General features: G+C 44.1%; 1 protein-coding gene across 2 annotated transcripts in view; it reads left to right on the top strand.

Moving 5' to 3' along the window:
- LOC115017719 (sodium/potassium-transporting ATPase subunit alpha-1) overlaps positions 1–14,952 on the top strand; it is a 45,895-nt gene extending 30,943 nt beyond the window's left edge. The window contains exons 1-23 of one of the 2 annotated variants that reach the window (XM_029446413.1): positions 2,153–2,327; positions 2,767–2,877; positions 6,056–6,115; positions 7,001–7,102; positions 7,255–7,356; positions 7,434–7,547; positions 7,689–7,823; positions 8,034–8,151; positions 8,254–8,522; positions 8,608–8,916; positions 9,447–9,581; positions 9,797–9,989; positions 10,085–10,260; positions 10,347–10,483; positions 11,190–11,340; positions 11,429–11,597; positions 11,689–11,843; positions 11,949–12,072; positions 12,202–12,347; positions 12,445–12,575; positions 12,772–12,873; positions 13,631–13,722; positions 14,764–14,952. In XM_029446413.1, coding sequence (XP_029302273.1) covers positions 2,316–2,327; positions 2,767–2,877; positions 6,056–6,115; positions 7,001–7,102; positions 7,255–7,356; positions 7,434–7,547; positions 7,689–7,823; positions 8,034–8,151; positions 8,254–8,522; positions 8,608–8,916; positions 9,447–9,581; positions 9,797–9,989; positions 10,085–10,260; positions 10,347–10,483; positions 11,190–11,340; positions 11,429–11,597; positions 11,689–11,843; positions 11,949–12,072; positions 12,202–12,347; positions 12,445–12,575; positions 12,772–12,873; positions 13,631–13,722; positions 14,764–14,792 — 3,072 coding nt within the window. In that variant the 5' untranslated portion in view covers positions 2,153–2,315 and the 3' untranslated portion in view covers positions 14,793–14,952. Of the gene's footprint in view, positions 1–2,152; positions 2,328–2,766; positions 2,878–6,055; positions 6,116–7,000; positions 7,103–7,254; positions 7,357–7,433; positions 7,548–7,688; positions 7,824–8,033; positions 8,152–8,253; positions 8,523–8,607; positions 8,917–9,446; positions 9,582–9,796; positions 9,990–10,084; positions 10,261–10,346; positions 10,484–11,189; positions 11,341–11,428; positions 11,598–11,688; positions 11,844–11,948; positions 12,073–12,201; positions 12,348–12,444; positions 12,576–12,771; positions 12,874–13,630; positions 13,723–14,763 lie in introns of those variants that run through there. The other variant, XM_029446406.1, reaches the window with a different exon arrangement.
- The last annotated feature ends 3,508 nt before the right edge of the window (positions 14,953–18,460 follow it).

The raw sequence follows: 18,460 nt of genomic DNA, 5'->3' as shown, positions 1-18,460 counted from the left end.
CGCTGCTGCGTGGGAGGTCGATTTCCCAGCGACTTAAACACGCTCAAGTGAGAGTGTAAACATGAATGTGTGTGCAGATGTGTTTGAATAGAAGGTGTGGTCACGTGTCATTCTGAAGCTACAGGTGCTGAAAGTATGCGCACACACACACACACATCTACAGCTGATGACTTGATGGACTGTGAAGCACATGTTGTTAGTTAGCAATGAACTTCAGAGGATTATGCACCACAAAGCAGTTTCTATGGCCTCTGTTGTATTGTGGCGAGCGACGGCCATTATCTGAGCGGCTCCATGGGTAATAGAAAAAATGGATTTCATTTTATTTTGCGTTGAACTGTCCCCTTAAGGGTTTTTTTTTTTTCAACCGTTCTCCCTTTATCTATCTCTTACATCACCGTCTTCTTTCTCACGGATCTATTTCATCCTCTTGAATAGAATTAGAACAAATTGAATTCAATATACTGCAGGCTCCATTGCCATGGCAGGTTCTCCAGGTCTGTGTGCGGCTAAAGCGACGACACAATGAGATCTTCTCTCTGTCTGCCTCTCATACTCTATATCTTTTACTTCTTTTTCTTTTACAGTACTGCTATTGTACAATCTCCCCCCCCCCTCCTTTCTCTGTCTCTCTCTCCTCATCGTTGTATTATAACGTCCCCCTCCTCCCTGCATAGTCTGGTGACTATAAACAGTAAGACGTTTACTACAAACACATCCAACACCCCCCACCAACCAGCCCGCTAGCAAGGACAACCCCTTCTCCTCGGTGCAAGTTTCAATGAACAGGAAGAGCACTTCTTGGTTTCGTAAAGGACTTCAGGGTCATGAGCTAAGGTGACAGCCATAGATAAAAAAAATAAAACGGGGCCAGAAAGTTCCCCAGTTTATCTCCTGCAAAAGTATACATGTCATAGTTTTTCTTTGGGTGGCGTTGAGATTTTCTGTACCAGCTTGAGTTGAGAAATCCCTTTTGTCTGTTCAAGGACACAGTGTATGTCAGGGGCATGAGGTGGCTCAATCATTCATTTAAAACCCTCTCAGTTAAACTTTATGGCTTTGCTTAAGATTCCTGCTAACCACAGGAACACTAAGGTGGGGCTTACAAGTGTAGCTGCAAACCTTTTGGTTCCAGCTCGGTCACTTAAATAAGTATTAATTAATACCCATTTCCTGGTTTAGTAGCAGCTGATCTTTGCCCAAGTTTGGACGAGAAATCTGAATCTGACCTGAACTCTTAGAGGACTCAGGGCGCAAATTGGGTCTCAAATCGGATTTCTGTGCGTTTCTCAGGATGATTAACGTATATTAATCCTTCTGATACTGTATGGGTGGAGCAGGCTGTCAGCCAAGGACCTTTTTGAGCTCACTCAGTGTTGCAGCAATGTGAATCTATGCTAAACACAATGGTTTAGCATTGTGAAAGACATTCCAGTCCTGGTCTTTTGACTTTTCCTGAGGTGGAAGGACTTCAGAATCAATTACAAGGTTGTTGTTTTTTTACAGGACACATTGACCTCAGACAGGCAGGGAGAGTTAAAGGCTCGTTGGATTCCTCCCTTTGCATTCCACTTGTTATCTTTGCTATGAGCAACCTTGTTTTCCTAAGCCTTTTGGGTGAAAACATTTTTAATCACCCTTTTTCTCTTTCATTCCTCGTTATTCAACTGCCTCGCTCAGCTCTGGGCAATCAGTCACCTGCACAATTGGACTTTCACCTTTCTAAGCTCTGATTTTATCTCCGTCTGTCTCTCATTCACTTTTCCACTGTCTTGCTTTTTTTTTTTTTTTCGGTCTGTTTGTACTGTAAACTAAGCACGCGTAGCAGAGACAATACACATTCACAAGGGATTATTCTGAAGGGCGGGGGCCACCTGCCTGTTGCAAGTAAAGGTCGAAATTAAGCTTAATGGAAAAAGAGGAATGGATTGGGAAGAAGAGACGAAATGAGTAAGAGTGAAAGAAGCGGTGAGAACAAAACCGGGAAGTTGAGCAAGATTCACCCCTCCCCTTTGTCCCGTACTCCTCCTCCGTTAATGCCTCCCTCCTCTCCTCAACACCACTACTCACCTGTCCAGTTTCACCCCTTTCCATCCCCCCTCCCCCAAGCTCCTCCTCTCGGGGCAGGTGAGCCACTGGGACTATAAAGGTTTGCTAATGCGAAGCAACCTATCTTCTCTGCTCTGGGGTGTGCGGAAGACACAGGAGGAAACAGGGCTGAGAGAGAGAGAGTGTGCGAGAGAGAGAGGCGGAGTAGGAACGTTGCAATTTAAAAAGACAATTGGATTGACTGTTCTCAGACTTGCTTCGCAACCATGGGGCTGGGAGTAAGTATTGGAGCTTTGTCACATGTGTTGGACTAGTTTCTACAAGTCTTTTAGCTTTAGGTTAAGATTAAGCTGGTTATGTTTTTTCAGTTTTGAGCTCAGAGCAAGTTTTTCTCACAAGTTATTGGCTATGCTTGACAGTTGTGGATTGCCTGAAGTACTTTGTACCTTTTTAGTTTCAAAATCTGCCGTGCAAGTTTACAGCTTTTTGACAGTTTAAGGGAACTCGTCAAACTTTCCAAAGTGGAGATATTTATGAGAGTCATTCCACAATCCTTCTAACAATGATTAACACACGTTTTACTGCATGTTTGAACAGCAACGTTGACACTGCTCTCGGCTCTCGCTCATGCAACTTAAGAGGAAGCTGCAGCGCAAAGTTACCACGTGTGCTCAGTCTTATTCAGAAGCTGATTTTGTCTCACTTTCTTCAATCCAGAGAGGGAAAGAGGAGTACAAACTGGCAGCCACGTCAGATGGCGGGAGCAAAAAAGCGAAGAAAGCCAAAGGGCAGAAGGATATGGAGGAGCTGAAGAAAGAAGTTGACCTGGTGAGTACACAAGGAAATATGAAATCTGTCTATAATTGTAATAAAGTACTTGACTGGAGCTATTTCAGTAAGGCAATTCTACTCAAAAGCTGACTTTGTAAAAGTGTTTGTAACTTGCAAAATCCACCTTTTTAATTCAAACTGAAAGGAACTGGCGTTACGTAGAGTGACCTTCCTGAACTTTGCAACCCGTTACACATTTTGCCTCATGCTTAATGACACATTAGTGACACTCCTGGTTACTGTAAGTCACCACCATCGGTCACAGCGATGTTAAAGTCACGGCTGAGACAAACCTCTGCTGTGACCTGACGGCTAGTCACATGAGATGTGCGCCGTATTTCATAAAGATTGCTATTTACACCCTTGCATGTACTGTCACATGTTATTAAGGAGTTCGCAGCGGTACTTAACTTCTAAGTCATGCTTATCTAGATTAGTTTTCAATGCAGAAATGTTGGGTCAGAGGCTCTGCTGTCATTATTGTCTTCAGTTTCTCAAAACATGAACTAGTCCTTTTCCTGCAGCCTGTAAACACATATTATTCTGCGTCTAAGTTCCTCTCACACGCTCAGATCACGGGTAGTCCTCTGAAGCCACAACCACGCAGACACTGACGTGCACTCAGACGCTCTGGATGCAGAGTTGTTAAATTGCATACATAGAGGTTTATGTTGGTTTCCTGTGTAAAACATTTGCCCAATTTCCACTGGTGTCAGCTTTTTCTCAATCTGTATCTGTAGCTGGCTGAGGTCATTTCCCAAGGTCCCGCATTAAGTTCATCCCCAAGTCAACGGGAAGGGTTAATGAATGATTGCATTCCACCTGCTATATGTTAAAATGGCAGAAATCCATTTATTCAAGGTGTTGAAGTTTCATCTGTTGAGTTTTTCCTCTCTTCTTAAGAAGAAAGCTGTTCTCACTTCTGCAATTTACTGAAAACGTCTCGTTAAAGACAAACGAGCGGCTTTTAACTTCCGTAGTTGTGTCCTTCACAAGGTCAGGTCACAAGGAGGCAGATTCAGGTGTCATGTTCATCTCAAAGCGCCAAGCAGGCATTAGTGAACAGCGGCAATCATGCTAATGATTGGACAATATCATAATTATCATTTTCTGTCATTTGGCTGCCTTTTAGGTGTAAACTGCTCTTTGACTTTCACAAGGTCGTGGAGTGAAGTTGCAGATTGATGCTGCGAGTTTGTCGCAGATAGGCTGAAGTTCAAAACTTACAGTTACACGAAAGCCATGGCTTGTTGCCAGATTTATAATTAATAATTACAATTAATTACTGTTAAGTTTTTCTGGAATCAAGCAACAGTCCCTGTCCAATGTCAACCACTCTGTGTCAAAGGTCACAGAGTACTGCGCCTTATTAGGCAATAAAAGTCCCATCATGGGGACAAATGAATGATTATTGTTTTCGGTGCGTCTTAACTAGATCTCAAAGTCCTCCCGCCACTGAAGGACATCTCAATGCCATGGCAACTGTATCGCCGGTCCGCCATAATCTCCCTAATTTAGCATATCATTTACTGCAATTAACAGCAGGCGGTGTCTTTGATGTGTCGCCCATCTGCTGAAAGGGCATTGTTTCTTCTTTACTGCCATGCATTGATGATCCTCAGGGTTCAGATTTGAAATATGGCTAATGAATAATTGCATATTGGGCAGTACTAAAACAGTAATAAGAGTGCAGGCGGGTCTCTATGGAGCCCATGAAGCCGATATGTTAATCATTATCGCACCATACAATTAACTGAGGCAACAAAGTCCAACTAAAGACAATGGTGACCATTCCCATAGCAACATAAAGCAGCCGGTGATTTGATGAAATGTGACAAAGTCCAACATAAAAGGCCAAATATAAAATCATGCGCACGTTCACAATTAATGGTGTCCAGGAGAAAGTAGTCCAGGAGTGTGTTAGGCCTCCAAACAGGATCCAAATGTGTGTGATTGTGCGCCGGAGGATCAAATCTAGTGGAGTCATTTCCTCTACAGGCTTCAAAAGAGCCGCTCGCAAACAAGTCAAAGAAAGCAACTGTAGGTTGGAGCATGTGATAACACATTATCCATGGCACATTTAGCATGAAACACTTTGCTCCCTTATTATGATGCTAAACTGGGGCAGTGCGCGCAAAACTGGGCAATTACACCCATTTTCTCCACCAACCGTAAAGAGTGTGAATATAAAGGGACTCAGTGCGTTAACAGCTTAGGACGTCACATTCTAAGTGGTCAAATTACTGTCATGTAAATAACATATTTTAATACAGTATATGCTCCAAGCTGTGGAACTTTAAAAGGTCAGTGGTGCTTCATATAGTCCCTCATTCATTCACTATGGATCAACAGTAGCTGAGAACAAAGCTGCCATCTATTGTAGGAAAGTAGCTTTACCTCCAGATGATAAAACAAGTCTGTTATAAACAAAATAACCCTGTTATTCATGACACCGGCCGATGTTCAATCATACGTTTAAAATCGCAGTTTTCCCTGTAATAACATATTGTATGTGTTGAATGTAGCAAGCTGTGCAGCTAAAGAGCAGTAATGCTCGACTGAAATGGTAAATTCCACACCATTTCAATCCCGACAAGAATGTGTCACATTTGTGAGGTCGGCACACCGCCACAAAAACTTACTTGGGATGTTTCACTCTCTTGCATTTTGTATTAAAGATCACAATACTGCTGCGATCGACTCCACCGAAAACGTCACGCACATGAGCAATACTCTTGGGAGCAAACACCAGTATATCAGTTGGGTGACATTGATTTGGCTGGACGGACTGTTTGCTCGCAGCAAACTGTTTGGATGAGTCCATACGTAACGGAGCTCATGGCAGCTCAGCTCTTGTGTTTGGCTGTGACTTTGCAATCATCGGCAGACTCCAGTTTTACTTGAATGTCTGCTTTGATTAATCTTAACATCACACTGTATGGACCGGCATACATCCATAATCCTGATCCGATGGCCGATTTTGCCTTGTCATCTTTATGTTCCCCTGTGTTACTTCTGGAGGACATGACAGGTCATTTTGTAATCCTCAAAGGAGATAATATCTGCGGGTTTAAAATGAAAGGGATTTTCGCTCGGTTTTTTTTACGCAACGTCTCTCAATCGCTTTCTATCTCTCTCTCTCTCTCTCTCTCTCTCTCTCTCTCTCTCTCTATAGGATGATCACAAGTTAACCTTGGATGAACTTCACAGAAAATATGGAACCGACCTAACCAGGGTGAGTACTGTGTGTGTGTGTGTGTGTGTGTGTGTGTGTGTGTCTGTGTGTGTGTGTGTCTGTGTGTGCCACAGTGGCAGATAAGCCCTGAGGCCAGGGCAGATCTCGCTGTACAAACTGAGGTCAAGAGCACACAGCTATGCACAGATGAAAACAAACTAGGAATGGAGAGAATAATGTTGTGATTTTGATGAACTGACCCTTTAAAGAGTCTATACATTTAGAGAAAAAGGGAAACATAGCAGCAGCACAAAATGTTTTTTTTTCTTTTTCTTTTCAACCATGGCTGAGGACACACACACACACACAATCCCATTACACAACCCAACACTGCCCAAAGCGAGCCAAATGCTTGACTGATGCTGATTATCCACTGAAATCTGAACTGTCTGAGTTTGCCCCAAAACAAAGACTTTATTCACGCAGGAACACCGGTCTTATTGACCCGACCAGCAAGAAAAAAATGCTGCTTTTCTTTCCTGGTACCCCTCCAAAGAGACCTTCAACACGGGACCTTGTTGAAGTACGCACTGTTTAAGGATAACACAGATACAAGCTGATTGTTCTGGCTCCCTCTATCATATTTAATTACACAGACTGAAAAGAGGAAGCAGTAATTATAAGATTACAGGCATGCTTCTTCCTATGGGTATGGCTTATTTTGTTTTGTTTTCAACCTAACTTTAATCCACCTCTTCCTTAAGTCATAGCGGGCGGTTTATCTGTTCACCGAATGAAACAGTTCAGCAGGATACATGTTGCTCCATGTTTTTCCTCCAGTGAACGAGCATTAAAAACTGGACTCACAGGTTTTTATTTTATGGGTTTCCATAGTTCGGTTGTTTATATCACATGCCCAGTAAAACCTGTTTTTTCTGCCTTTAGGGTCTTTCCAACGCCAGAGCAAAAGAGATCCTTCTCCGAGATGGGCCGAACGCCCTCACACCTCCTCCCACAACGCCTGAATGGGTCAAGTTCTGTAGACAGGTAAAAGTCACTTCTTCTCAGCTGAAGCACCCAGTCGAGAGTGCAACATTTACAATGCAAAACAGGCACCTATTTAGCATATTGCAATTTAAGAAATGCAAATTTGCTCAGATTCATTGCCGAGCCTTGAAACTTGAATGTCTGGTTTGCAGCTGTTTGGAGGTTTCTCCATGCTGCTGTGGATCGGTGCTCTCCTCTGCTTCCTCGCTTACGGTATCCAGGCTGCCTCAGAAGATGAACCAGCCAACGATAACGTAAGTTTCCTTTGTTAGTGTGTGATATTAATGAAAGAAAGATGAACAGACTAACGGTCTTTCCTCTCTCACTGCAGTTGTACCTGGGTGTGGTGCTTTCTGCCGTCGTCATCATCACCGGTTGCTTCTCGTACTACCAAGAGGCCAAGAGCTCCAAGATCATGGATTCCTTTAAGAACCTGGTCCCACAGGTGAGTCTTTCCACACTTTTGTGTATACCATTTTGTATAATCTCAAATGTTGCTCGGATCATAACACAGGGGACAAATGACAGAACGTGTTGCACAATGCTAAGCAGCAGTGTTACTTTAATTTCTCCTTCGCTCTTGTAGCAAGCCCTGGTCCTCCGTGATGGCGAGAAGAAGAGCATCAACGCCGAGGAGGTGGTGGTCGGAGATTTGGTTGAGGTGAAAGGTGGAGACAGGATCCCCGCTGATCTACGAGTCGTCTCTGCTCACGGCTGCAAGGTACGAACCTGAGAAAGTGTTCTCTCTCAACATGCAGACGTTTTTGTGGATGTATGGCTTGAAACATTAACACAGGTCAAATTCACACACCCTACAATCTGTCAGCAAAGGAAGGCTTTGCTTCACATCCGATGGGAAATACATCATGTTACTTTCACTTCTCTGAATATCTTTGGCGTTTCAGTCTTGCATTACTTTCCAATCCTTCAGGTGGACAACTCCTCTCTGACCGGTGAATCCGAGCCTCAGAGTCGTACTCCAGACTTCTCCAACGACAACCCACTGGAGACCAAGAACATTGCTTTCTTCTCCACCAACTGTGTTGAAGGTACAGAACTGACAAGTAGCACAACGCAGAAGTCACAGGGTCCAAATTCATTTGTGTACCGTTTTAGATAAGAAGGAAATCAAATAAATGTTTTCTCTCCAGGTACTGCCAGAGGAGTCGTCATCAACACAGGAGACCATACCGTCATGGGTCGTATCGCCACCCTGGCTTCCAGCCTGGACGGCGGCAAAACTCCCATCGCCAAAGAGATTGAGCACTTCATCCACATCATCACCGGCGTGGCCGTCTTCCTCGGCGTTTCCTTCTTCGTCCTCTCCCTCATCCTTGGGTATGGGTGGCTGGAGGCCGTCATCTTCCTCATCGGTATCATTGTCGCCAACGTGCCAGAAGGTCTCCTGGCCACTGTCACTGTGAGTTCTGGTTTCCATCCTTTCTGTCTCATTCTCATTGATGTAAAGACTGAATATATTCTTAACACTTGATTTCCATCTGTAGGTGTGTCTGACCCTGACTGCTAAGCGTATGGCCAAGAAGAACTGCCTGGTGAAGAACTTGGAAGCTGTGGAGACCCTGGGCTCCACCTCCACCATCTGCTCCGACAAGACCGGCACCCTGACCCAGAACAGGATGACCGTGGCCCACATGTGGTTCGACAACCAGATCCACGAGGCCGACACCACAGAGAACCAGAGCGGGGCCTCCTTCGACAGGAGCTCCCCCACCTGGGCTGCCCTGGCCAGAATCGCTGGACTCTGCAACCGCGCCGTCTTCCTGGCAGAGCAGTCCAACGTTCCCATCCTGAAGGTGAGGCATCCTCTTCTGGTTACCAAACACACAGCAGAATGTACCCTGAGTACCTCATGGGATAGTTTTCCTCCTTAAACCCTTTTGTTGAGTTGGATACAACGCCCAGATGATTCCCTAGATGCAGTCGCTGTGTGCGAGGTGGCTTGCCGAGAAAGTTTTTGGATCCAACAAAAAACAAATGCAGCCAGACTCCACTACAAATCTTTATAGAAAGCACTCAACATAATTAAAGGCCTCTTCAGAAATATATAGCTGCAGCTATAGCAAGAGGTGGCCAGACAGACCCAATGATTTATTTCTAAATGAGTACAGAGAAGTCTATTTCTTTCTCAAACTGCAGTCAGAGCAGGGAAGAAATGAGGCAGAACATGTAAGAACATTATTCGGTTGGAGGCGTAAAAAATTTTTCCTATCTGTATTATGTCAGTTTTCGTGCACAATATGTTATAAATAAAGAAGGACCAATATTATCCACAGTTTGGGTCAAAGCACTGCTTCAACTCTTTGTCCTTTGCTTAAATCCACAGAGAGATGTCGCCGGTGATGCCTCAGAAGCTGCCCTGCTGAAGTGCATTGAGCTGTGCTGTGGATCTGTATGCGGCATGAGAGACAATTACTACAAGTTTTCTGAGATCCCCTTCAACTCTACCAACAAATACCAGGTAAACAATTCACGTTTTCCACAGTTTGGAAATGTGTATATGGAAAAGGTTCAACCTGTATTGGTAGTAGGACACCACGGGGCGAATGTTGATGTACGCCCTCTAGTGGTTGGGTTCATTAATGTCTCCATCTACCCGTTTTGAGAAATGAGTACCAGCATAGTTCAGATTAAAATTGGGATCCAGTTTAATCCAGTCTTCCTGTTGTCTCACAGCTCTCCATCCACAAGAATGCAACTCCCGGAGAGACTAAGCATCTGCTGGTGATGAAAGGTGCCCCAGAGAGGATTTTGGACCGCTGCTCCACCATCATGCTGCACGGCAAAGAGCAGCCTCTGGACGACGAGATGAAAGACTCTTTCCAGAACGCCTATGTTGAGCTGGGAGGACTGGGAGAGAGAGTGCTGGGTACAACAGAGCTTCCCCCCTGTGTCTTCAATCAGTTAGTGGAAGAACATTAATCTGTGAACTTCTGACGAGCATTTTCTTCCTCTCTCACTCAGGTTTCTGCCAATTCAACCTGCCTGATGACCAGTTCGCAGATGGCTTTGCTTTTGACACTGAGGAGGTGAACTTCCCCACAGAGAACTTGTGCTTCATCGGCCTCATGTCCATGATCGACCCTCCACGTGCTGCTGTGCCCGATGCTGTTGGCAAATGCAGGAGTGCTGGAATCAAGGTATGTAACTAGGTGTACAGTACTTTATGTAATATTTAAAAAACTCAATAACGTTGTGTGTTAATACTTGTTTTAACTTCCCTCAGGTTATCATGGTCACAGGTGACCATCCCATCACAGCCAAGGCTATTGCCAAGGGTGTGGGTATCATCTCTGAAGGCAACGAGACAGTTGAAGACATTGCTGCGCGCCTGAATGTCCCCGTCTCTGAGGTCAACCCCAGGTTAGTACACAGCTCTGTTCTGAGCTGTATGAAATCTTCCTGCTAGACGTTTCTCTTCTTCTTAATACTTGTACTAATAGAGCCAAATTCAATCAGCGCTGGCTAACGAGGCCCAACGATCTACTCAGCTAAAAAGGCTATTGCTATTAATTCACTGCAGACAAATACATCTACATGGGTCTCTGAGCTCGTGGCTTTACTTTTCTTCAGATGCAAGTTTAGTCTGTTGAGATCACAGTCACGCTGCAGAGATAGTGCACCCTGGCCTCAATCCTCATGCAGGAAATTCCTGTTTGTTAACCGATGAGTCACTGTCACGTGGCAGAATCCGGTTTAAAAAAAACCCAACTGTAAACATTTATTACTGTGTATCTGTTTAATAAAAATAAAAGCTGTCTGGGGGAAAACTGCACTATCCTGTACCATGGGACTGATCAAATGTCAATGTCATGTTCATTGTCTGCAGTGCAGGTCTATTGATTTAGAAAGTAGAAAAAGTAGAGCATTTTCTTCTAAATCTAGCTTTTTGCTGACGATGCCATCATTTTCTTTAATGTGTGTCAAGGCCGATACTGTCCTAAAGGAATTTCCTGTTTCCCCATGATTCTCTTTTTGTATTGCTTTGATTATACTCAGTCCTTAGTGTTCCTCTCAGAAACAGGATGTGGGATAACCACTGTTGTCTTAATGCTGATTTCCTCTCCAGGGATGCCAAGGCCTGTGTTGTCCACGGTGGCGAGCTGAAAGAAATGACCCCCGAGCTGCTTGATGATGTGCTGAAATACCACACTGAAATCGTCTTCGCCAGAACCTCCCCTCAGCAGAAGCTTATCATTGTGGAAGGTTGCCAGAGACAGGTCAGCATCCAAGAGAATTTAAGAACAAGATAATTGTAATCTACATCTTGCACTTAGACAACCTAACCCGTCTTCCCTCTCTCTGCAGGGAGCCATCGTGGCCGTGACAGGTGATGGTGTGAACGACTCTCCAGCTCTGAAGAAGGCCGACATCGGTGTCGCTATGGGCATCGCTGGATCTGACGTCTCCAAGCAGGCCGCTGACATGATCCTGCTGGACGACAACTTTGCCTCCATTGTTACCGGAGTGGAAGAAGGTAAGACTTGCACCTAAAGCTCATACCTGCAGAAATGTGGACGTACGAACTGATTCTCCTTTCAACGCTAATTTCTGAATGACTTTGTCAGGCCGTCTGATCTTTGACAACTTGAAGAAGTCCATCGCCTACACTCTGACCAGTAACATCCCCGAGATCTCCCCCTTCCTCTTCTTCATCATCGGCAACATCCCTCTGCCCCTGGGAACCGTCACCATCCTCTGTATTGACCTGGGAACTGACATGGTGAGCATAACAGATTCTTTTCTTAACATCTTTAAATCAAATGTGTGTGACAAAGAGATGGAAAATACTTTATTGTCTTTTTTTCATTGACTTGTTGCCTCGCAGGTCCCCGCCATCTCCCTGGCTTATGAAGAAGCTGAGAGCGACATCATGAAGAGACAGCCCAGAAACCCAAAGACAGACAAGCTGGTGAACGAAAGGCTCATCAGCATAGCCTACGGACAGATCGGTAAGCTTTCCTAATGGTGCTGAAATGATATTTGGGCAGACATGGTTGTTGTTATTTGGTGCTTTTCTCCATCTTGTGAAAGTCTTAAAGAAGAGCCTTTAAAGTGAAACTGCTCTTCTTCTCTGTTAGGTATGATGCAGGCCACAGCCGGGTTCTTCACCTACTTTGTGATCTTGGCTGAAAATGGCTTCCTGCCCATTGACCTGCTGGGGATCAGAGTGCTGTGGGACGACAAATTTGTAAATGACCTGGAAGACAGCTACGGACAGCAGTGGGTCAGTAATGCCTTTTTTTTTAAAGCGTTGTCAATGTTATGGGCTGTCCTGCCAAATAAACAAATGAGCTAATCTTTCTCAATTTTCTACCCACCAGACATACGAGCGCAGAAAGATCATAGAGTTCACATGTCACACAGCTTTCTTCGCCAGCATTGTGGTCGTCCAGTGGGCCGATCTGATCATCTGTAAGACCAGGAGGAACTCCATCCTGCAACAAGGAATGAAGTATGTTCATACAAAGACTTATGAGACCTTTAAAGTCCAGACGATGATCTTCCAAACTTTCTCACATTCAATTCAAATCCTTATGTTTCAGTCCGGGCACACTTTTCTTTGATGAGTTGATCAGAATAAGTTCAGGTTATTATATGTTATCATATATTAGTTCAATTGTTCTAACTGTGTTGACCTGCTTTCACAGGAACCGTATCCTGATCTTTGGACTGTTTGAGGAGACCGCTCTGGCTGCTTTCCTGTCTTACTGCCCGGGCATGGACGTCGCCCTCAGAATGTACCCTCTCAAGTGAGTCCAACCACACACACTTGCACAAACACAACCTTATATACCCATACTATCATGTTTTACTCAGGAATCGAGGTAGATTACAACTAAAATGCTCACATTTTTCCATGTAAATGTTTCTTGTCACGTACGCAGACTGATTTATAATCCATGAAATCCTTTTCACTGCACTTCTCTCAGACTTCTCAGTGCAGCCTTTGAGACTGTTTTCCTTGTTCCCGACGAGGACATTTAAGTCTGCGCTGTTTTAGCTTTATTATCTTGTTAAAAAAAAGGTGGATATTATCTAGTGTCACCTGTAATTTCCACTTCAAGGCAGACCGAAGCAGAAGAGCTTCTGTATTAATGAGATTCTTTGCCCGACAGAGAGAAACAGAAAGCTGTGAAAGCGCGTTAGGCTCATTAGCTCACACGCAGCTGAAATCTCCTCGCCTTTTTCTCCTCGTTATTGTTTTGCGTCTTCCTTCTACTCCTGCTTCTCCTTTTCATCTCCGCCCAGTGCTTGTGTCTCTTCTGACTCCTCACCCACTCACATTTCTCTCTGGGTGACTGCTGATGTTTAACTAACCTTGGTTTCTCATCCTCTCCGCCTGAGAGGCGTGTGTCCCTATTTCTGTCTCTGTTTGGTGCTCTTTTTTTTGATCGCTCTCTCAATCTATACTCAGATGTGCAGGATTTGAATGAAATAAACATAAAATATGGCAAAATGATGATGGCGTGTGTGCTCAATCTTTGTGTCTGTCCATTCATATCTTAGGCCATGTTGGTGGTTCTGTGCCTTCCCATACTCCCTCCTCATCTTCCTGTATGATGAAGCCAGAAGATATATCCTTAGACGCAACCCAGGCGGTAAGATCTTAACTTCTTTTTGCTTTTCTGAGGCAGTTAACGCTTTAGTATTTCACATTCTGCCTCTGTTCTCTGTATTTGGAGGTGAATGTTTGGGGATGAGAACGACGGATTTCCACCAAACTTCATTTAAATTGTGTAGTATTGTGGAGTTTTGAGAAAAGCTGCGAGCTAACGCACAGACACGCCATCGCCGCTGTTTTCTACTTTCCCTGAAGTAACTCTTATATAATGATATACAGTACGATGTGTAACACAGAGAGGAAAAGCAGTGGTGTATTAGTGAATGATGTACTGAGGTTAGTGATCAACATATGTGCGCCCCTGCCAGTTTTCCTGCCATTACTGCGTCTGCACACAGACCAGTGAACTGTGACAGATGGCGAGGCCCAGTGGGATTTCAACCCTCAACCCTGTTAATGCCCCGTTCCACCCACGAAGCTGAGCAGAACCAGCATGCAGGGCTGGCTCTGATGCAGCTGTGTTTGTGTGTGTGTGTGTGGGTCTGTTACATCTGAGCTCCACAGCACAGATCAGTGAACATCCCATTGCCCATCCATGGTGAATAATGTCTTACAATCAGAAACAAGTTGAACTACGCAGTTTACATTTTTGGGGATTTATTTCAACAAAGGTACTCAAACACAAAAAAATGTTCCACTGTGTACATGGCCCAAAGCTAACTGTCCTCCAGATTATTGTTTAGTCCTGGGCTAAAATAAGCTTTACAGTGTCACTCAAAAGTGGAAACCAAATCAGCCCAGTGATCTTCAGCCTTCTGTGAAACACAAGTATTCAAAGTGTTTCAGGCCTAAAGATATAATGTAGCAAAAGATGCTAAATCACATAATCACTCTGTCACTGTCAATTTCTGGGCCAACATGAGGGACATGGGACCTGCAAGGTCAAAGGTCACAGCCTTTTCAGGCCCGCCCATCATTCCTACTTTTGATTTGCCTGTGAAAGACAATTTAGACTTCAAATGTGAGGCGAAACATCCCATAACTGTCCCTAATTCTGTCTTCTCCTTTTGGCTTCTAGGTTGGGTGGAACAGGAGACGTACTACTGAGTCAACACGGAGGGCACAGTCAGTGTTTCATCGTTATTTACTGCCATGTTACATATTTGTCTGAGATGTTCGTCAGACCCCAAAAACTCAAAGCATGGAAAAATATTTTGATGTATATGTCATTCACAATAAAACACATTTCCGTACCATTGTACATTGAGGCTGCTTGGGAATTCGTTTTTTTTTGTTTTTGCGCACACTTTTGTTGTCGCTTCCCTGACACGTGGAGGATTAAAAACAGCATTTCGGGGATTTGATGAAGGATGTTTTTTCAAGGTTCAATAGATATGTACCAGTTAGTCACGGCCGCTGACCCATGCAGCGGGATTATCCACCTCAACAGTTCTTAAACTTTGCTTCTGGAGTCCGATTTGTTTAGAAAACAGTGGGACGTGAATTTAAATGAAAACAATTATGTTAAAGAGAGAAAGAATTCTCTAGACTTTGCAAAACAAAATAGAGGTTTTTGGACGTTTTTTATAACCAGCAGCTCAAATACAATACATCCTACTTTATAAAGCAACAGCTCCCTCGCAAAAGCACATCAGAAACAGAAGATTTGATCAAATGTAAGTGTTGGTTTAGCTGTGTGAGGCTAAAGTAAATAATTGATCATCACAATCAGAACCAGTTCATTATCTGTTGATTGACTCATCAGTGTTATCTGCTACTTCACTAGTTTTTACCTTTTTTAATCTTTATTTTCCCGGGGTTTTATCTTTACCTACCAGACATTAAGGAGAAGCGTGTGTGTGTGTGTGTGTGTGTGTGTGTGTTTCCATTATCTCAAGAGCCAGTCTGCCACAAGGGTGTGTGCAGTGGATTGCTCTGTTGAACGCTAATGCAAAGAGGCTCTCAGTGAAAATGAACTGAGGCCACTCTAGTGCTGTGTACTTTGTGTTTACCCTGGTCATTATGAACGCACCCTTCTCCCTCTACCCCTCTGATGTGTGTGTGTGTGTGTGTGTACACAGTATCGTCATACCAACCTGGCCTGCTTCACACACAATTACGCAAACACTTGTAGGTAATATAACCAAAAGAATTATGGATTGTCATAGTGAAAAGTGAGCAATTCGGGTTATTTGTCCTTCACAGGGGATTTCTTTTACAGCAGAGGGTGCTGTCGTGAGACACACGGCGAGAGTCTGCAGACACAAAGATGGAGGGATGTAGAGAGGAAGGGAAAGAGGTCGACTGATGCCGAGAAAAGTGAGTGGATGTGATAATGAGGAAGGAGCGAGAGAACAACAAACATCGCGGCACGTTTTCAAGGCATGTGACTAATCATCTGTTGCGTCTCGCTGCTTTGTTAATACTTATTCTGATACATTGTCCTGCCGATAACACAATTCAGTTGAGATGAGTTGAGCAGAGGGAGAGAGGCAGCAGACAGACACTAACATTATCATACCTTCATCCTTCGTTCACAAGCAGGGCCCCTGAACGTGCCTGTTGCTATGGCAACTCAAGAGAGCCCTCTCGCTCTCTTTCCCTCCAACATCTAAATAAAATCTAGGCTATTTTTAGCGCAGCCTCAGCAACAAGCAAGCTCCACTCATGGCATATGCATGGACCTGAACGCAGTCACCAAAACAAAAATATAGACATGCACCTACATGTGCGTGTGTGTGTGTGTGTGTGAGCTTATGCGCCGTAGCACACTCTTCCACAAATGCCAGGGCTCGCTGCTGCGTGTCCATCTGGGAATGACGTCCACCTGTGGTGTAGTTTGTTTACTCGAGATTTTGTTCATTCTGTGTTTTGCATCACATTTTAGGAAAGAGCTCTAAATAGATAGAGGAGACGATGAAGTTGTCGCAGTGAAATCTTCCCGTCGCAGTTTGATCTATCGGCTTTATCTTGTCAGTGAGTGCAGATAGCTCTCCAGGCCAACTGATAAGGTCTATTAGAATACACAGGGAGCCTGACAGTGAGTGACACAGTCTACCTAACAGGATACAAAAGCACTCCAATGGCGGGCTCATCCTGTTTGTCTGGGTCTGCTTCACAGCTGCAGAGAGGAGAGCATTGCAGAGACTTTGTTACATTTAGTTGCTGCGATTAGAAACGTGGGTTTTCTTTTCATTGCTTAAAAATACATCAAGTATGAAGCTCTGGTAGAGGTTTGCATGATGCAGGAGAAGACTCCTCTTCTTCTGTCCGTACATACAACAACAACAAGTGGCTGAATTCTTTGGCTGAATAGTGGTTACAGGCGTAGATCCAGGAATGACAGATCAAATCTCTCATTTGTGTTGCGGGACAATAAGGTTTAAGAGCTACTGGGACAGATCCAAATGGCCATACGGGTGCAGCAACAGCTAAACTTGCTAGTATGGCTGTAATGTAATAATCGATGGAGTCTCTGCATGGAAGACCACCCCCCCCCCCGTCCTCCAACTTCCGTCTCCGCAGGAGGCGTCAAAGGTCAGGGAGCATCCTGGAGCTACCAGGGATTCATAGTTGCAAGTATGTGCAGCCCAGTAACAGTGAAGACGGATAAATGTGTTGCACATGGGCTTCGCTAGTCATGGGGTAAGGGGGAACACTTTGAGGCCCATCTTTGCTGTTGGAATTTCAAGCAGCACTTTTGCCATGTTGGTACCATAGAATAACTAAACAGATGCTCTAGTGTTTTTGTTGTCAAATTCATTAATTAATGCTTTGCTTCTGTGCATCTATAGTACAACGATGGCAGCGCTACACAGAGAAATCTGCTTTTGAAGCTCAGGAATTAGAAGCAGAGGGTTCAGAAGTTATCAGCACACAACAACCTTGTCAAAGCAGCAGGGGAAAGGAGGTGTCTGCGAACCCAGCTGTTAAGCCGGGGTGAGGTGGAGATGAATCAGAAGTGTGTGTGTGTGTGTGTGTGTGTGTGTGTGTGTGTGTGTGTGTGTGGGCCTCTTATAACAGTAGAATAATAAGTCAAATTGATACCACTCTCCTAAATGTTAGCTTAGCTTAGCACACAGACTGGAAACAGGAGGATGGTGCCAGCTTGTCGGAAGATAACAAAATAAGCACTTCTAACACTCACTATTTAACATGTACGTTTTTTTAAAAAACTGTACAAAAGTTTAGGTTTAAAAACAACAATTCTCTGTTTTACATGGGGTTATGTGCCAAACTAGTTTTTGGCTCTGTGCAGTTGCCAGGCAACCAGACTGTAGGAAGAATTGTTGGCAAATTATAATTTTTATACTTTTTTTCTGGACAGTCAGGCTAGCTTTCACCCCCCGTTTCCAGTGTTTGCGCTAAGCTAAACCAACAGGCTTCTCCAAAACTATTCCTTTAAGGAATATAGAAAGTATGATATCACATTGAACACAGCCCTGGGTCATGCATTATACATTAAGATGTTTTGTTTTTGATGGTGAGCATGTACATGTGGGAAAATAAGTGTGTTATTTCTTTCAAGCTGTTGTCCCTGTTGTATTATCATAGTTATTTATACTTTAACTCTGGTATTTGTATTTGATTCCTATCAGTGTGTCTTGTTGCCCATCCATGGTGAATGGTGTGTGCTCTGTGTGTGTGTTGCATGACAAACTGGAGAGAGAAAAAACGCCCATTAATGGAGGACGCCCCGCCTCCATCCGTGGAGTTACCATGGCAAACGTCGTCGACGTCACAATGGAAGGAACGCCGTCTATAAGTATTGGAGG

This window comes from Cottoperca gobio, chromosome 2, assembly GCF_900634415.1.
Source record: "Cottoperca gobio chromosome 2, fCotGob3.1, whole genome shotgun sequence".
Classification (NCBI taxonomy): domain Eukaryota; kingdom Metazoa; phylum Chordata; class Actinopteri; order Perciformes; family Bovichtidae; genus Cottoperca; species Cottoperca gobio.
This window is presented reverse-complemented; position numbering and strand designations above follow the sequence as displayed.